This window comes from Aristolochia californica, unplaced genomic scaffold (assembly GCF_029961685.1).
Source record: "Aristolochia californica isolate CCGP_79_NKW_82.1479 unplaced genomic scaffold, dmAriCali1.0.hap1 SCAF_16, whole genome shotgun sequence".
Classification (NCBI taxonomy): Eukaryota; Viridiplantae; Streptophyta; class Magnoliopsida; order Piperales; family Aristolochiaceae; genus Aristolochia; species Aristolochia californica.
The window spans coordinates 11,245,924-11,266,296 of NW_027181837.1; the positions used below are offsets into that span (position 1 = coordinate 11,245,924).

The 20,373-nt window shown below is 36.4% G+C and overlaps 1 protein-coding gene across 1 annotated transcript; it reads left to right on the forward strand.

The window, feature by feature from the left end:
- The first annotated feature begins 6,413 nt into the window (after positions 1-6,413).
- LOC137952577 (uncharacterized) lies at positions 6,414-7,586 on the forward strand. Its single transcript, XM_068799658.1, has one exon. The coding sequence runs from the start codon at positions 6,414-6,416 to the stop codon at positions 7,584-7,586; it is 1,173 nt and encodes a 390-aa protein (XP_068655759.1).
- Positions 7,587-20,373: the final 12,787 nt, after the last annotated feature.

Here is a 20,373-nt window from a genome sequence, read left to right on the forward strand (position 1 = left end):
TTAAAAAATTTGAGTGTTTTCATTGTTCTTTTCCCATTGATGTTTATTAGTCATATGCATGCAACTTATTGTGAGGGATAAATCTGGAGAGTCATTCCTTGTTTTTCTATTCGTATTTTTGAAGATTTCTGCTTTGAATCTAGGATTGTCTTTATCCCTCACTATGAAAAGTATATGTTAATTCTATTAATTAAGTCTTGTGAAACCATAATGGCTGGAAATGAGCTAAATGTTGCCAATTGAAAGAATTGGTTTTTCAATGGTTGATTATCGGTTTCTTGGAAAAGCACTGGTCACAATTTTTTTGGATACTTCCTCTTACCAGGTAATAACATGTTCTTTTCCTTGGGTGGAGTGTTTCCTCTCAAGGGCGACAATAGGGGCCTGGAAGAATATCTTGTCTCAATTTACCTTTCTGAATTTTGTTTTCTTAAAATTGACTATACTAATTGCATTAGTATTTATAAACATTCGTTTATTGGTTATGTGGCTCCAAAATCAACTGCATTAGTGACTATCAGCATTTGTTTATTAGATATTTATGTGGGTCAAAAATCGATTGCAGCTAGGGTTTTTACATTTTTGTTTGGTCCTCCTGATTATGGAGCCAGTCAATTAGATACAAGGCGTTATGGTGAGCAATATGCCAGTAAAGGAGAGGATGCAGACTGTGCACTGCTTCCTGAGCAGACACCCTTCTACAAAGAACTGGTAAATTGCCTTCTGCCTCTATATACACCCAAGTGCTGAAATGGTTGAGTTTTGTAGAATCTACAGATGTTTGGAAAAATAACCCATGATGACTTTGCACAGGCAGTTGTTGTTGTTCAATCGGGGGTTTGCGTGGGCATATTTGCTGTTACCAATGAATATACAGACTTAGCTTCATTAAAATTCCTTAGCATCGAGAGTAGCGGCTCACTATTTCGGTACTCTAATACTGATGACTCTACACTTCCTCAGGACATGTAAGTTGATTTGCTGATATCCATCATTTTGAGAAATCATGTTTTTTTTTTTCTTGTGAACGAATGTGGAATCACTTTTTTTGAATGATTGAAGAATGACATTTTTTTTTGAAATGATGAAGAATGACATTAACTGTTCATCTGCATTGAAGAGTAAAATTCACTCTTAATTACTCAGAAAATATTTTTTTAATAGGGATCATTTTTTTTAAATTGATTTTGGTGAGACGATTTGGCCTGCTCATTCATTCATGGGGTGCCATACTGTGAAAAGATCATGCTTGTAATGTTAGAGCTTAGGTGTTGCATGGGTTCAGTTATGCAGTGGAAAGTTGAATTTACTTTTACCTGTGTCAGCCTAGTTGCATCCTTGGGATAACCCACACTAGTCAGCCTCCCTTGCATACAAATAGTTGGCACACAATAAACCTTTTCTCATATATGCAAATCTGTCTACTTACAAGATATTCAAGAGCTCCTTTGAGTCTCTATGTCAATGTCTGATTGATTGGCACTCATCCAGCCCCCCTATATATAGTTGGGGAAATTGCTGGCCACATGCCCCTTCGAATGGTCATGTGCTTCTTGGCGCATGCCTCCTCATGTACAACCGCCCCAGCTAACACCCCATGGCCCATGTGACTAGAAACGTTTAGGAACCATTATAAGCTGAATTTTGATGGTAGCGCCTTTGGGAACCCGGGTTTGGATGGTTTTGGTGGGGTGATTTTTGATCCGGGCGGCACTGCCATACTCTCCTACTGTGGCCCTCTCGGAATTGCTGACTCGACCATTGCTGAGCTCTCTAGTCTCCTTCATAGCTTGTGTATTTTTAAGGATCGCTTTAGTGGTCTCCTTATCATGGAGAGAGACTCCAAGGTCGTCATCGGATGTTGTTCCACCTCATCCTTCCGCCCGTGGCATCACTGGCAGATTTTTCTTGATATTTTGGATATTGTATCCACCATTTCTTGTACTTCGTCTCATATACTTAGATCAGCCATTTTGGTTGCTGATTTGTGTGCCTAGGTCCCCCCTTCAATCTCTTATTGTTAGGGGAGGTCTCCCTTGATGTATCTTCCCTTTCTTTGAAATAAGTTTATCATCATTAAAAAAAAAAAGTTGGCTGCCACTAATCTGACTTACCTCCATGCCTTGGTGTTCAGGCACTAGTCCGTATGTGCCCAACCTATACGTGCAGTGCCGAGGGGTGGCATCGAGTCGAGTCGAGCTGAGTTTGAATCTGCATATGTTCAAGCTAGGCTTGATTTAAATACTTCGAACTCAAGCTAGAGCCGAGCCCAGCCTTAAGCTTAAAATTGGAATTGAGTTTGAGCAGGGTTCAAGCTCCAACCTACATTTAAAACTTTGCATAAAATACAAGTCAAATAAACTGTTCATAAAATTATGCATAAATTTTACTTAAAATTGGGCATGACCTTTGTACATAAACTTTGCATAAAATTGTTTATAAACATTGCATAATATTATGCCAATGTGACTTATATAAAAACATGACCTATATACAAAATATGACTTTTATATACATTTCCCACTCTCTTGAGCCTAGCCAAACTCGAACCTGTATATGTTCGAGCTTTGCTTGATTTGAATACTTTGAACTTGAGTTCGAGCTCAAGCTTAGCTTTGAGACTAAAATTGGAATTAAGCTCAAGCCCAAGAATTTTAACCAAATTTGAGCTCAAGCTCGAGTCGGGTTTGAACTTTAACCTACATTTAAAACTTTCCATAAAATACATATTTAATATTAAGTTCAAAGAATCCTAAAATTATGGAAAACAAATAGAGATAATCTTGCATATCAGAGTTATTAAGAAATGATATATGACTAGATTTATAACTCATAAAGGATCTCAAAATAATTTGTATTGCCTAAATTCTGTACTACAATGCATGGAGAGAATAAGGATGAAGGAGATCAAATGGGAGAAATGAGCTTACCTGTGGCTGACATATATTCCGTGACTTTCATCTGCAATGCCCAGGTCAGCAATGCCTAAATGCGGTTGTGTTATGAAGAGATTGAAAGCGCTAAAGATGGAACATGGTAGAAATAGGTTCAGGAAGGACAGAAATACGAAACTTCCCTAAAAATCTGAGCATGCATATTACTTGTGGTTGGTAATATGCATGCTCTCTTTTCTTTTCTTTTCCATTTTCCTTGTGCATTGGAACAAGAGAAACAACATTTCTCTTTTTTTTCTCTCTCATTTTTCATGGGCATCCAAACAAGAGAATCGATCTTTTAGTCCCATTCCTCTTCTTGGGTCTGAATAACTGGTGCGCCCAACACTATCAATAATACCATACGGTTTGACATTGTGCACAACCCCTTTAGGGAAAAACCTCATGGAAGGAAGCCAGTCCTGGTTATGGAAAAGCTGAGTCTCATACCGCTCTGACCACAGATCGTAGCCTCTAGAAAACTGAGACCTGTTAGGCAAAGCCTTCAACTGCTTGTCGGCTTTGATGGAAAAGAGAGTTGGGGCTCGCTCAACAACCTCCCACGGTCGCTCAAGCTCATAAAATGCGGCTCTAAGTTCCGCCCTCTGCCTCATTTCGTAAATCTGGCACTCACGAAAAAGACGGGCCTTTAGGAGCTGTTTGGCTTTTTTGGCCTGCATCCACTTCCACTGCCATTTCGAGACTCCGCCGAGGTAGGTACAAGGCCCCCCACCCAGTTTTTCACGAGATTAGATGAGCCTAAACTCACTTAGGCTAGCGGAACTTCAACTCCCGTGATGGCCTACCTTCAATTTGTCAAAGGTAGTACATCCTCTCACCCCTTAGATCAACGTTGCAAACTCCTTCCTCTCAAATGAAGCACGAGCAATGAAAAGATAGAAAGACAATGGAATAGAAAGAGAAAGTAACCTTGTATTAATACTAGAGAAGATTACAAGGAGTGGCCATCCAAGGTGGAAGTCCAGCACTTTACAAAAATTCTCCCTCTCGTCTATGCTGAATGAATCTACAAGGGTTGAAGGCCTTGGTATTTATAGGCTTCAACCCCTCCCATCTCTCATGCTTCCGTCCAATGAGAGCAGAGATCCTCCCTTATCAAATCTCCTTGATTTGCTCCTTTTTCTGAAAATTCGTTTTACCATTGTTATTTTCCTTAGACACTTCGTTAGCCGAATCATTCTTTCTCTCATATTCGGTTAACTTTTCAGTAGTAGATAAAGTTGAAGCTAATGTCTTTACTTCCTGTCTTCTCAATTCTTGCTCAGCCTATGGACGTAAGCCAACAAGAAAGGAAAAGAGACGATCTTCATCTGACATATAGGAGATACAAAGCATAAGGGAAGTGAAGGATTGTACATACTCTCTATTGGTGCCTTTCTGTGTCAATGCACGAAGTTCCTTCCTTGCTTGGTACTCGACATCTTCCGGAAAGAACTGCCACCGCAGCTCCCTCTTGAAATCGACCCAAGTGTGGATAGGGTCCTCTCCCTCTTGCTCATCTCCCATGCGCCTTCTCCACCAGAGAATAGCATCATCAGATAAGAACATAGCAGCAGTACTAACCTTAGCTTGCTCGTCCGACAGCTTGCTTGCATGAAAATACTGCTCCACTTGTCATAGAAAATTATCTACGACCTTTGCATCTCTCTTTCCAGTGAAAGACTTTGGTTCACGCACTTTGGAAGGAATCGACCAGTCACGCACAACCTCCACCTTCTTGCTGTCCATCCATATCTGTCCTCCCCCTATCCAATGTCCAAGAAAGGACACCTCTTGCAACCCAAAGGAGCACTTCTCCTCCTTGACATACAATTGATTATTTCTCAACATTTCGAACACCTTTTGAAGGTGTTTCTTGTGCTCGTCCATACTCTTGTTGTACACCACGATGTCATCCAAATAAACAACGATAAACTTGTCCAAGTATTCAGAAAATACCTCGCTGATGAGAGTGAAAATTGTTGCAAGTGCATTGGTTAGGCCAAAGGGCATAACCATGAATTCGTAAGCCCCATATCTGGTTACACAAGTAGTCTTGCCCTCGTCTCCTTCAGCAATCCGGACTTGGTAATAACCACTTCAAAAATCCAATTTGGAGAAAACTTGCGCCTCTTTCAACTGATCATAGAGATCTGCAATAAGAGAAATAGGGTACTTATTCTTTATAGTTACCTTGTTGAGCACCCTACAATCGATGCACAGTCTCATACTTCCATCCTTCTTAGTCTAAAATAGTATAGGGGCCCCATAAGGTGCTTTGCTTGGTTCATACAGCAGCTCACTGGGTTGTCTTCGCCATTCATCCTGCTCTTTGGGCGCCATTCGGTATGGTGCTTGTGCTGGATTTCTTGCTCCGGGCTCAAGCTCTATGCGATGGTCCACCCCTCTCCTAGGTGGTAACCTCGCTGGAAGTTGTTCAAGCATGACATCTCTATACTCATGCAGTACGGCTTGTATCTCTTTAGGGGTAGGCATGACCTCTACCTGATCTATAGCACAAATAAAAAAAATGTAAGTAGAGCGGCCCTGCTTAAGACCTTTCTTAAGCTGGAGGGCTGATAGCATTAAGTCCTTTTTTGTTACATCTTTGTTGTCAAGTTCAGAAATAGTACAAGGACTTTGCTCGTCCATAATCCCCACTACCCCAACATGCGGCTTTACAAATGCCTTACAAACCGTGAAAAACTCCATTCCCAAAATCACATTGAAATCATCCATGACAACAATAGTAAAATTCAGAAATCCAACCCACTTGCCTATCTCCACCGGGATGTTCTTGGCAATGCCCTGGACTTCACGAGCAGCAGAATTTACAGCTTTCATTTTGCTCCCATTCTTCTCTCCTCATATATTTAAGCGCCTAGCCTGCTCCTCCGAAAGGAAGTTGTGGGTGGCGCCAGTGTCCACCACTGCTCTAACAGTACATCCAACAAGTGTTAGAGAGATAAAAAGAAGTTCTCTTGGGGGTCTTACCAGAAGTGGATCAGCCTTCTCCTCCTTTGAATGGACAACAGCATGGAGAAGTGTTAAGGAGCCCAACCCCTCCATTGTTCACCTCAGTTTGAGCAGCATTGAGGAACCTCTTTCTAAGACAATCCCTCGCATATGAAACAATGAACCTTCTTTTTCTGTTTGTCCCCTCGTTTCTTCTTTTTCGGCCTAGCCTTGGCATCCTTTGCCCATGACTTCTTCTCCCCTTTCTCCTTCTTCTTAAAATTCCTTTTACCATTGTTATTTTTCTTAGACACTTTGTTAGCCGAATAATTCTTTCTCTCATATTCGGTTAACTTTTCAGCAGTAGATAAAGCTGAAGCTAATGTCTTTACTTCCCGTCTTCTCAATTCTTGCTCAGCCCATGGGAAGTAAAGACATTAGCTTCAACTTTATCTACTACTGAAAAGTTAACCGAATATGAGAGAAAGAATTATTCGGCTAACAAAGTGTTTACGGAAAATAACAATGGTAAAACGAATTTTAAGAAGAAGGAGAAAGGGGAGAAGAAGTCATGGGCAAAGGACACCAAGACTAGGCCTGCAGAGAAGAAACGAGGGGACAAACAGAAAAAGAAGGTCCATTGTTTCATATGCGAGGGATTGTCTTAGAAAGAGGTTCCTCAATGCTGTTCAAACTAAGGTGAACAATGGAGGGATTGAGCCTAGGTTGGGCTTCTTAACACTTCTCCATGCTGTTGTCCGCTCAAAGGAGGAGAAGGCTGCTCCACTTCTGGTAAGACCCTTAAGAGAACTTTTTTTTATCTCTTTAACACTTGCTGGACATACTGTTAGAGCAGTGGTGGACATTGGCACCATCCACAACTTCCTTTCGGAGGAGGATGCTAGGCGCCTAAATATACGAGGAGAGAAAGATGGGAGCAAAATGAAAGCTGTAAATTCTGCTGCTTGTGAAGTCCATGGCATTGCCAAGAACGTCCCGGTGGAGATAGGCAAGTGGGTTGGATTTCTGAATTTTACTATTGTTGTCATGGATGATTTCAATGTGATTTTGGGAATGAAGTTTTTCACAGTTTGTAAGGCATTTGTAATGCCGCATGTTGGGGTAGTGGGGATTGTGGACGAGCAAAGTCCTTGTACTATTTCTGAACTTGACAACAAAGATGTAACAAAAAAGGACTTAATGCTATCAGCCCTCCAGCTTAAGAAAGGTCTTACGCAGGGCCGCTATACTTACATTGTTTTTATTTGTGCTATAGAGCAAGTAGAGGTCATGCCTACCCCTAAAGAGATACAAGCCGTATTGCATGAATATAGAGATTTCATGCCTGAACAACTTCCAGCGAGGTTACCACCTAGGAAAGGGGTGGACCATCGCATAGAGCTTGAGCCCGGAGCAAGAAAGCCAGAACAAGCACCATACCAAATGGCGCCCAAAGAGGTTGACAAACTGCGAAGACAACTCAGTGAGCAGCTGGACGCTGGGTTCATAAGGCCAAGTAAAACACCTTATGGGGCCCCTATACTGTTTCAGACTAAGAAGGATGGAAGTATGAGACTGTGCATCTATTGTAGGGTGCTCAACAAGGTAACTATAAAGAATAAGTACCCTATTCCTCTTATTGCAGATCTCTTTGACCAGTTGAAAGAGGTGCAAGTTTTCTCCAAATTCGATTTTTGAAGTGGTTATTACCAAGTCCGAATTGCTGAAGGAGACGAGGGGAAGACTACTTGTGTAACCAGATATGGGGCTTACGAATTCATGGTTATGCCCTTTGGCCTAACCAATGCACCTGCAACATTTTTCACTCTCATGAGCGAGGTATTTTCCGAATACTTGGACAAGTTTGTCGTTGTTTATTTGGATGACATCGTGGTGTCCAACAAGAGTATGGACGAGCGCAAGAAACACCTTCGAAACGTTGATAAATAATCAGTTGTATGTCAAGGAGGAGAAGTGCTCCTTTGGGTTGCAAGAGATGTCCTTTCTTGGACATTGGATTGGGGGAGGATGGATATGGATGGACAGCAAGAAGGTGGAGGCTGTGCGTGACTGGTCGATCTCTTCCAAGGTGATTGAGCTTAGGAGTTTCCATGGTCTTGCAAATTATTACAGGAGGTTTATCAAGGGCTTCTCAGTTATAGCAGCTCCCTTGACCGACCTTCTCAAGAAAGACCAAAAGTGGTAATGGACGGACTCATGCCAAAGAGCATTCCAACGGCTAAATGACACCATGGTGGCTGAACCAATGCTGCACCTTGCTGATTTCAGCAAGCCGTTTGAGGTAAATACAGATGCCTCCAAAAAAAAGGACATGAATCCTTTGTAGGAAATAATCTATTATTATGTATTGGATTCTTAGGAAGATGGACTAGTTCTAGTACCACCAGGTTTAAAGTTAAGGTAGATGATGTAGTAAATGTAATAGGTAATAAAGGAATCAAATTACTTAAACCTAGTAAATATTCTCAAGATATTTTAGTAGGACTAGAATGGAGTCTTAAATTTAGAGAAAAAAATAATTAGTCCCAAAGAAAGTATCATGTATACAGACACAAAGGGTAACATAAACATTAGATTTAATAGCTACGAACAGAAAAATACAGAGGACACTGAATCAATATCCAGTGAGAACTATGATTTAGTTAATATTGAATTAGAAACAGATGAAATAATATATCATAAGGAACTAGAATTAAAACTAGTAGAAAGAGAACTTCACCTGGAAGAAGATCTGATAAAAAATAAGAGGATAAAAGAAGAAAAATACTTGTATTACGACAGTGAAATGAACATTAGAATAGGAAAAATGCCTTTAGAACCAAAAGAAGATGAAACCTTAAGTATCAAAGAATATATGGATGAAGAAAGTTCTACTAACAATCCCAGAAGTAGTTACACTACGTATCCAAGACCTCCACCTAGAGAAGTATATTATTCAGGCAACATGCCTAGGATTCCTTATAGTGAACCCATAAATTTGGATAGAAAAATACATCAAAAGGGAAAACGAAAAGAAATAGAAAGACCTATAACTTTTCAGGAAAAGGGCAAAGGAAAAATTCTTAATCTTTCGGCCCATGATCCTCAAGAATGGACAACTGTATTAGACCTTTGGAAAAACCAAGTAGTATCAGATTATATCCAGAACTTTTCATCCCAAGATGTAGAAGAAATGTATAGGTACTTAGAAACACTCCTAGGAGAAAGCGTTAAAGCTTTATGGGAAAGCTACAAAAGAAGTAATCCAGAAGAATTTGGTCATTTAATGGGCCTAGGATCCAACCCTTATAATTTTGTTAACAAAGTTTACCAGTTAATAACAGGATTTAGGTTCTATAACACTACAGAAAGATGTTGTAGTTTACTTAGAACAACTTAGTTTACATAATTATAAATATGTTAAAAAATTCATACAAGACTACTTTTATTATAACTGCATTTCAGGTAATGCCTTTAACAAAGACTTAGGAATCAAATTATTTAGAAAACTACCTGAAGCTTTAGGAAAAGAAATTTATGATAAATGGCAAAACATAGAATCAGCAAACCCTACATCGGTATACTCCATCGGACAGAGAACAAAATTCATTATGATTGTTCTCCAAGAAAAATGTACAGATATCTAGATACAAAGATAGCTTAAGGGAGATGACTTTGGATTTTGCAAACAGATATATACTACTCAAGCTTATGGTCTAAAAGATTCAAGACAAAAACCTAGAAATAAAAGATATTTTAAGAAAGGATATTTTATCCGAATATCTAAGAGTAGAAAGCCTTACCTGAACAAAGATAGACGTGTCAGAAGATTCAACCCAAAAAGAACTTATAAAAATAAATTATCTTGTTATATTTGTTGTTAGACAGAATACTTAGCCAACACTTGCCCTAAAAGACAGAACATTAATTCTAGAAGATCCACCCTTGTAGAAAACGTACAACAAGATCTTATAGAAGTAGATGAATATATGTCAGACACAGAATCCATCTATAGTATTGTAAGCATACCCAATGCTCCTTTAGATACATCAGACTCTGATGAAGATCTTGTCCTAGACCTTAATATTGAAGAAAAGCTTGACCTTATGGATACAGTAATAGAATGTACCCATACCTGGTCCTCGAATACTCGTGTAGACAATAACCCCTGATTTAAATGCTCCTGGTATCCTAGTAAGAAACAAAGAGCAAAATGCACTCAATGTTTCCTAGAAGCTTGTATTCCTTGCTTAAAACTCTTAGGTATTGAACATGTAGAATCACCTAATCATAATAAGGTATACAATACTAAATTGGAAATTGTGGCCAGAAAAATAGAAAACTATGAGGCAGAAATAACTCTTCTCAAACATAGATTAGATACAATAGAAAAAGATTCTTATGATGGTATCACTGTAGGATTAGAAGAACCAGAAACTTCCTACCTATGTAACCAAGATAAATCTTTTTCCAGTATCCTTGTTAGAGCAAAGATTATTTTCCCTAACAAACAATCCCTCGTGTTAGATGCTTTAGTAGATTCCGGCTGTACCAAATGTATTATCCATAGAAGATTAGTTCCTCCTCAATTCCATAAGAAAACCAATAAACAAGTGTTTCGCCAACAGGGAGATGGTACCTATAACCCATATACAACCTATTTTGATGAAAGCAAAATCCAGTTCTTTACCAACTGTTCAACTTTTTCTGGATCTTATCCTTTACCTTTAACATTAGTTAGAGATCTCAAACTCAAAGTAGACTTTATTTTAGGTCTTAATTTTATTCTTCATAACAATGGTTCTCTTACTCCTTGTTTGCAATGTCCTTTTTACAACTATCTTTAGAATTAATCTTTTGTCTAATAGGGCAAGTGTTGGCTAAGTGTTCTGTCTGACAGAACATTAAAAGACAAAAGCGTTTTAGGAACTACCTTCTGGAAGTTTTTACAACTATCTTTTCCTTATCTTACGATTACTTTCATGCTTATACTTTTCATAATATTAGGCATCGTTCTTCTTACCTTAATACTTATTGCTTTTATTGTGTGCTGAGTATTTTCGTTTTTGTTCATATTTACTACTTTATTTTAAGACGTTATTACAGAAAGGTATATAAGGCTGGAAACTACTGGGTCAGGGCTAAGCCCTGACAAACGCCTCTGCCTCAATTGAGCCAAGCGTTGCTCTCGGTTGTCACAACGCCGCTGTAACTTTTTATGTATATTTGGTTAATTAATAAGATAATAAAACAGTTTTTGAGATTTGTTTTGCGAATATTACCTATATATTACTTATACTTAGGATTATTATATAATACCATAAGAGATTATTGTGCAATATCATAGGAACCTATAGCTACATATTGTTCTTGGTAATAATAGCATTACAATTATTTGGATATTTTATATTTCTCCCAGAACAAGTAGATAATCTTTTAGCCTCTGATATATTCTTATTCTTTAATATTTTAGCCAGAATCATAGATAGAACCTTAGATACATGATTTTTATCTTTATAGCTTTAACAGTAATCTTCTATAATTTAGTTATCTTTAGTTTTGTCTGTTTTACCTTGTCTTTATATTCATACAGAAGATTTGTAGAGACTCCTAGGCAAATATTTATACCTAGAAGACAAGTAATTAGAAGAACCCCAAATAATTCACCTCTAAATACTCCAGATTAAAGCAGATTAAAGTAGTACCCCTTCGAATTGGTATATAGAGGGAGGGAGGGGAGGGAGGGAGGGAGGGAGGCTAAGTGTTCTGACAGAACATTTAAGACAAAAGCATTTTAGGAACTACCTTCTGGCTAAGTGTTCTGACAGAACATTAAAAGACAAAAGCGTTTTAGGAACTACCTTCTGGAAGTTCTTACAACTATCTTTTCCTTCTCTTACGATTGCTTTCATACTTATACTTTTCATAATATTAGGCATCATTCTTCTTACCTTAATACTTACTGCTTTTATTGTGTGTTGAGTATTTTCATTTTTGTTCATATTTACTACTTTATTTTAAAACGTTATTACAGAAAGGTATATAAGGCTGGAAACTACTGGGTGAGGGCTAACCCCTAACAAACGCCTCTGCCTCAGTTGAGCCAAGCGATGCTCTCGGTTGTCATAACGCCGTTGTACCTTTTTATGTATATTTGGTTAATTAATAAGATAATAAAACAGTTTTTTGAGATTTTTTTTGCGAATATTACTTTATATTACTTATACATAGGATTATTATATAATACCTTAAGAGATTATTGTGCAATATCATAGGAACTTATAGCTACATATTGTTCTTGGTAATAATAGCATTAGAATTATTTGGATATTTTATATTTCTCCCAGAACAAGTAGATAATCTTTTAGCCTCTGAGATATTCTTATTCCTTAATATTTTAACCTGAATCATAGATACAACCTTAGATACATGATTTTTATCTTTATAGCTTTAAAAATAGTCTTCTGTAATTTAGTTATCTTTAGTTTTGTCTGTTTTACCTTATCTTTATATTCATACAGAAGATTTGTAGAGACTCCTAGGCAAATATTTATACCTAGAAGACAAGTAATTAGAAGAACCTCAGAATAATTGACCTCTAAATACTCCAGATTAAAGCAGATTAAAGTAGTACCCCTTGGTCGGGAGGGAGGGAGGGAGGCTAAGTGTTCTGTCTAATAGAACATTAAAAGACAAAAGCGTTTTAGGAACTACCTTCTGGAAGTTTTTACAACTATCTTTTCCTTCTCTTTCAATTGCTTTCATGCTTATACTTTTCATAATATTAGGCATCGTTCTTGTTACCTTAATACTTACTGCTTTATTGTGTGTTGAGTATTGTCATTTTTGTTCATATTTACTACTTTATTTTAAGACGTTATTACAGAAAGGTATATAAGGCTAGAAACTACTGGGTGAGGGCTAAGTCCTGACAAATACCTTTGCCTCAGTTGATCCAAGCATTGCTCTCGGTTGTCACAACGGCGGTGTACCTTTTTATGTATATTTGGTTTATTAATAAGATAATAAAACAGTTTTTGAGATTTTTTTTGCAAATATTACCTATATATTACTTATACTTAGGATTATTATATAATACCTTAAGAGATTATTGTGCAATATCATAGGAACTTATAGCAACATATTGTTCTTGGTAATAATAGCATTAGAATTATTTGGATATTTTAAATTTGTCCCAGAACAATTAGATAATCTTTTAGCCACTAATATACTCTTATTCCTTAATATTATAGCCTGAATCATAGATAGAACCTTAGATACATGATTTTTATCTATATAGCTTTAATAATAGTCTTCTGTAATTTAGTTATCTTTAGTTTTGTCTGTTTTACCTTATCTTTATATTCATACAGAAGATTTGTAGAGACTCCTAGGCAAATATTTATACCAAGAAGACAAGTAATTAGAAGAACCCCAAATAATTCACCTCTAAATACTCCTGATTAAAGCAGATTAAAGTGGTACCCCTCAGTCGGGAGGTAGGGAGGGAGGGAGGGAGATTAAGTATTCTGTCTGACAGAACATTAAAAGACAGAAGCGTTTTAGGAACTTACTTCTAGAAGGTTTTACACTATCTTTTCCTTCTCTTACGATTGCTTTCATGCTTATACTTTTCATAATATTAGGCATCATTCTTGTTACCTTAATACTTACTGCTTTTATTGTGTGTTGAGTATTTTCGTTTTTGTTCATATTTACTACTTTATTTTAAGACGTTATTAGAGAAAGGTATATAAGGCTGGAAACTACTGGGTGAGGGCTAAGCCCTAACAAACGCCTCAGCCTCAGTTGAGCCTAGCGTTGCTCTCAGTTGTCACAACGCCGGTGTACCTTTTTATGTATATTTGGTTAATTAATAAGATAATAAAACAGTTTTTGAGATTTGTTTTGCGAATATTACCTATATATTACTTCTACTTAGGATTATTATATAATACCTTAAGAGATTATTGTGCAATATCATAGGAACTTATAGCTACATATTGGTCTTGGTAATAATAGCATTAGAATTTTTTGGATATTTTATATTTCACCCAAAACAATTAGATAATCTTTTAGCCTCTAATATATTCTTATTCCTTAATATTTTAGCCTGAATCATAGATAGAACCTTAGATACATGATTTTTATCTATATAGCTTTAATAATAGTCTTCTGTAATTTAGTTATCTTTAGTTTTGTCTGTTTTACCTTATCTTTATATACGCACAGAAGATTTGTAGAGACTCCTAGGCAAATATTTATACCTAGAAGACAAGTAATTAGAAGAACCCCAAATAATTCACCTCTAAATACTCCAGATTAAAGCAGATTAAAGTAGTACCCCTCCGAATTGGTATCCAGAGGAAGGGAGGCTAAGTGTTATGATAGAACATTAAAGATCGAAGCGTTTTAGGAACTACCTTCGGGCTAAGTGTTCTGACAGTATATTAAAAGACAGAAGCATTTTAGGAACTACCTTCTGGAAGTTTTTATCACTATCTTTTCCTTCTCTTACGATTGCTTTCATGCTTATACTTTTCATAATATTAGGCATCGTTCTTGTTACCTTAATAATTACTGCTTTTATTGTATGTTGAGTATTTTCGTTTTTGTTCATATTTACTACTTTATTTTAAGACAGAAAGGTATATAAGGCTGGAAACTACTGGGTGAGGGCTAAGCCCTGACAAATGCCTCTGCCTCAGTTGAGGCAAGCGTTGCTCTAAGTTGTCACAACGCCGTTGTACCTTTTTATGTATATTTTGTTAATTAATAAGATAATAAAACAGTTTTTGAGATTTGTTTTGCGAATATTACCTATATATTACTTATACTTAGGATTGTTATATAATTCCATAAGAGATTATTGTGCAATATCATAGGAACTTATAGCTACATTTTTTTCTTGGTAATAATAGCATTAGAATTATTTGGATATTTTATATTTCTCCCAAAAAAGTAGATAATCTTTTAGCCTCTGATATATTCTTATTCCTTAATATTTTAGCCAGAATCATAGATAGAACCTTAGATACATGATTTTTATCTTTATAGCTTTAACAATAGTCTTCTGTAATTTAGTTATCTTTAGTTTTTTCTATTTTACCTTATCTTTATATTCATACAGAAGATTTGTAGAGACTCCTATGCAAATTTTTATACCTATAAGACAAGTAATTAGAACAACCCCAAATAATTCACCTCTAAATACTCCAGATTAAAGCAGATTAAAGTAGTACCCCTCGGTCGGTCGGGAGGGAGGGAGGGAGGGAGGGAGGCTAAGTGTTCTGTCTAATAGAAGCGTTTTAGGAACTACCTTCTAGAAGTTTTTACAACTATCTTTTCCTTCTCTTTCGATTGCTTTCATGCTTATACTTTTCATAATATTAGGCATCATTCTTGTTACCTTAATACTTACTGCTTTTATTGTGTGTTGAGTATTTTCGTTTTTGTTCATATTTACTACTTTTTTTAAGACGTTATTATAGAAAGGTATATAAGGCTGGAAACTACTGGGTGAGGGCTAAGGCCTGACAAACCCCTCTGCCTCAGTTGAGCCAAGTGTTGCTCTCGGTTGTCACAATGCCGGTGTACCTTTTTATGTATATTTGGTTAATTAATAAGATAATAAAATAGTTTTCAAGATTTGTTTTGCGAATATTACCTATATATTACTTATACTTAGGATTATTATATAATACCTTAAAAGATTATTGTGCAATATCATAGGAACTTATAGTTACATATTGTTCTTGGTAATATTAGCATTAGAATTATTTGGATATTTTATATTTCTCCCAAAACAATTAGATAATCTTTTAGCCTCTGATATTTTCTTATTCCTTAATATTTTAGCCTGAATCATAGATAGAACCATAGATACATGATTTTTATCTTTATAGCTTTAACAATAGTCTTCTGTAATTTAGTTATCTTTAGTTTTGTCAGTTTTACCTTATCTTTATATTCATCCAGAAGATTTGTAGAGACTCCTAGGCAAATATTTATACCTAGGAGACAAGTAATTAGAAGAACCCCAAATAATTCACCTCTAAATACTCCAGATTAAAGCAAAATAAAGTAGTTCCCCTTCGAATTGGTATCTAGAGAGAGAGAGAGAGAGAGAGAGGGTCGGAGGGAGGGAGGGAGGGAGGGAGGGAGGGAGGGAGAGAAAGAGAGAGAGAGAGAGGGAGAGAGAGAGAGAGAGAGAGAGAGAGAGAGAGAGAGAGAGAGAGAAGAGAGAGAGAGAGAGAGAGAACAACCTATCCATAATAGGAAACATAACACTAAGTTAGAAATTATGGCCAGAAAAATAGAAAATTGTGAATTACTCTCCTCAAACATAGATTAGATACAATCGAAAAAGACTCTTGTGATGGGATTACAGTAGGCATAGAAGACCCAGAAACTTCCTACGTCTGCAACCAAGACAAATCCTTTTCTTGCATACTTGTCAGGGCCAAGATTGTTTTCCCTAATAAACAATCCTTAATATTAGATGCCTTAGTAGACTCTGGCTGTACAAAATGTATCATCCATAGAAGAGTCGTTCCCCCTCAGTTTTTCATGAAAACAACTAAATAAGTTTTTAGCCAACAAGTAGATGGTACTTATAACCCATATACCACCTATTTTGATGAAGGAAAGATCCAATTCTTTACCAACTGCTCCACCTTTTTCTGGATCTTATTCTTTACCTTTGACATGGGTTAGAGCATTGCTAATATACTTTTATGTATTATGTATTAAACACACACAATCTATAAAACTTAGCAAACAATAAATGCAGTAAGTACTAAAGCGAGAAGAACAATTCCTAAGGTTATGAAAAGCACAAGCATAGAGAATCTTTTAGGTTCCTATATATTCTTAATTATTAATATTATAGTTAGAATCGTAGATACATGATCTTTGTCTTTATAGCCTTAGTAATAGGTTTTTGTAATTTGTTTATTTTTAGTTTTATCTGTTTTACTTTGTCTTTATATTCTTATAGAAGATTTGTAGAAACCCCTAGGCAAATCTTTATACCTAGAAGACAAATAGTAAGGAGACCTGCAAATCATTCAGCTTTAAATACTCCAGATTAATCAGTACCTCCACCAAATTGGTATCAGAGCCCTAAGACCTGGAACCCTCCAAAAACCTAGATTATTTAGACCTTAGACTTCCATCAAGATTTGAGATAAAATATATACGTCCTAATTCCCTTAGGTGTCATTTCAACCGTGAAGAACATATTTTACATGGGAATAATCCCCAATTAAATACTATCACAGATCTTATTATAAGTCTAGGTAATAATCTTCAAACAAAGTAACCGAAATAGAATTCACTTTAACTAAGATACAAGACGAAATTAAGACTTTAAAAATAAAAACAAAAAACTCTCTAAGAATTTAGACTATCTAAAAAGTAGTAAAGGATCGCAACAAAATATTGATAAAGAAATAGATTTAATATCCCAGAAATTGAAATGTATCACAATAGAACCCAAAACCTCCTTAGCTAAAAAACCATGGCACTTTCACAGCGAGGTGAAGGATTTACCTCGGAAATAGGAAGTTCTTCTAGAAACCTTAATATAATAGACAGAATAACAGGAAGGAGAAGTGTAGACCAAAGAGATATACAATTAGATGAAATAATAGATATAGATCAAGACATTACTATATTTAGCAATAACCAATTAAACCTTCATAACCCCAGACAATTATATAGAACAGGACCATTAAACTTTAATACCGGATTATTTAGACATTACCGAGAAATCCAGATTAGTTGTGTAGGACAAGATTCTGTTAACATTAACTTAATAGCAAAACAAGCCTTTAAAGAAATAGGGGTAAAAGGATTCATTTAGGTCTGATTGTAATAGGGGTAAAAGGATTAGGACGAAAACATCTAGGAACTAAAACCTTACTTAGTATCTATGATGATAGATGGGCAGACCCTAAAAAGGCAATGTTATGAATCACTGAGGTAGATATGAATCAAAATGGAGGAATATTTTATTGCTCCTTACACTTCCTTATTGGACTACAAGATTTTAGAAAATATATCAAAATAGGTATTCAGACAAAAGGATATGAATCCTTTGTAGGAAACAATCTTTTATTGTGTATTGAATTCTTAGGAAGGTGTACTTGTTCTAGCACTACTAGGTTCAAGGTTAAAATAGATGATGTAGTTAATTTAATAGGAAACAAAGGAATAAAATTAATTAAGCCTATTAAATATTCTCCAGACATTTTAGCAGGATTAGAATGGAACCGTAAATTTAGAGAAGAAAAATTAATCAGTCCTGAAGAAAGTATCATGTACACAGATACTAAAGGTAACATAAATATTAGATTTAATTGCTATGAACAAAAGAGTATAGAAGATACGGAATCAATCTCTAGTGAAAATTATGACCTAGTCAATATAGAATTAGAAACAGAAGAGATAATATACCCTAAAGAATTATATATATATATATATATATATATATATATATAGAGAAAGAGAGAGAGAGAGAGAGAGAGAGAGAGAGAGAGAGAGAGAGACAGAGACAGAGAGTCTGGTCTACAGGTTCTATACCTAGGGCTTTTAGACAAGGGATACATGCTTCTAGGAAACACTGATTGCATTTAGCCCTTTGTTTTTTGCTAGGATACCAAGCACACTTAAAACAAGGATTACTATCTAACCCTGTATTCCATGACCACGTATGTACACATTCTGAAGTAGTGTCCACTCTTAAAGTTTTTAATTACTCAGAAAATATTTTTTTAAAAGGGATCATTTTTTTAAATCAATTTTGGTGAGACGATTTGGCCTGCTCATTCATTCATGGGGTGCCATACTGTGAAAAGATCATGCTTGTAATGTTAGAGCTTAGGTGTTGCATGGGTTCAGTTATGCAGTGGAAAGTTGAATTTACTTTTACCTGTGTCGGCCTAGTTGAATCCTTGGGATAGCCCACACTAGTCAGCATCCCTTGCATACAAATAGTTGGCACACAATAAACCTTTTCTCATATACACAAATCTGTCTACATACAAGATATTCGAGAGCTCCTTTGAGTCTCTATGTCAATGTCTGATTGATTGGCACTCATCCAGCCCCCCTATATATAGTTGGGGAAATTGCTGGCCACATGCCCCTTCGAATGGTCATGTGCTTCTTGGCGCATGCCTCCTCATGTACAACCGCCCCAACTAGCACCCCAAGACCCACGTGACTAGAAACCGTTTAGGAACCATTATAAGCTGAATTTTGATGGTAGCGCCTTTGGGAACCGGGGTTTGGATGGTTTTGGCATGGAGATTTTTAATTCGGGTGGCACTGCCATACTCTCTTACTGTGGCCCTCTCGGAATTGCTAACTCAACCATTGCTGAGCTCTCTGGTCACCTTCACGGCTTGTGTATTTTTAAGGATCGCTTTAGTGGTCTCCTTATCATGGAGGGAGACTCCAAGGTCATCATCGGTTGCTGCTCCACCTCATCCTTCCCCCCGTGGCGTCACTGACAGATTTTTCTTGATATTTTGGATATCGTATCCACCATTTCTTGTACTTCGTCTCATATACTTAGATCAGCCATTTCGGTTGCTGATTTGTGTGCCTATTCCCCCCTTCAATCTCTTATTGTTAGGGGAGGTCTCCCTTGATGTATCTTCCCTTTCTTTGAAATAAGTTTATCATCATTAAAAAAAAAAGGTTGGCTGCCACTAATCTGACTTACCTCCATGCCTTGGTGTTCAGGCACTAGTCCGTATGTGCCCAACCTATACGTGCAGTGCCTAGGGATGGCATCAAGTCGAGTCGAGCCGATTTTGAATCTGCATATGTTCAAGCTGGGCTTGATTTAAATACTTAGAACTCAAGCTAGAGCCGAGCCCAGCGTTAAGCTTAAAATTGGAATTGAGCTTGAGCAGGGTTCAAGCTCCAACCTACATTTAAAACTTTGCATAAAATACAAGTCAAATAAACTGTGCATAAAATTATGCATAAATTTTACTTAAAATTGGGCATGACCTTTGTACATAAACTCTACATAAAATTGTCTATAAACTCTGCATAAAATTGTTTATAAACATTGCATAATATTATGCCAATGTGACTTATATAAAAACATGACCTATATACAAAAAGTGACTTTTACATACAGTTCCCACTCTCTTGAGCCTAGCCAAACTCGAACCTGTATATGTTCGAGCTTTGCTTGATTTGAATACTTTGAACTTGAGTTCGAGCTCAAGCCCAAGAATTTTAACCAAATTTGAGCTCAAGCTCGAGTCGGGTTTGAACTTTAACCTACATTTAAAACTTTCCATAAAATAAATATTGAATATTAAGTTCAAAGAATCCTAAAAGTATGGAAAACAAATAGAGATAATTTTGCATATCAGAGTTATTAAGAAACAAAATATGACTAGATCTATAACTCATAAAGGATCTCAAAATAATTTGTATTGCATAAATTATGTACTACATT

Excerpts from the sequence above, each read along its gene's own strand:
- LOC137952577 (XM_068799658.1), top strand. The coding sequence starts at position 6,414 with ATGGTAAAACGAATTTTAAGAAGAAGGAGAAAGGGGAGAAGAAGTCAT.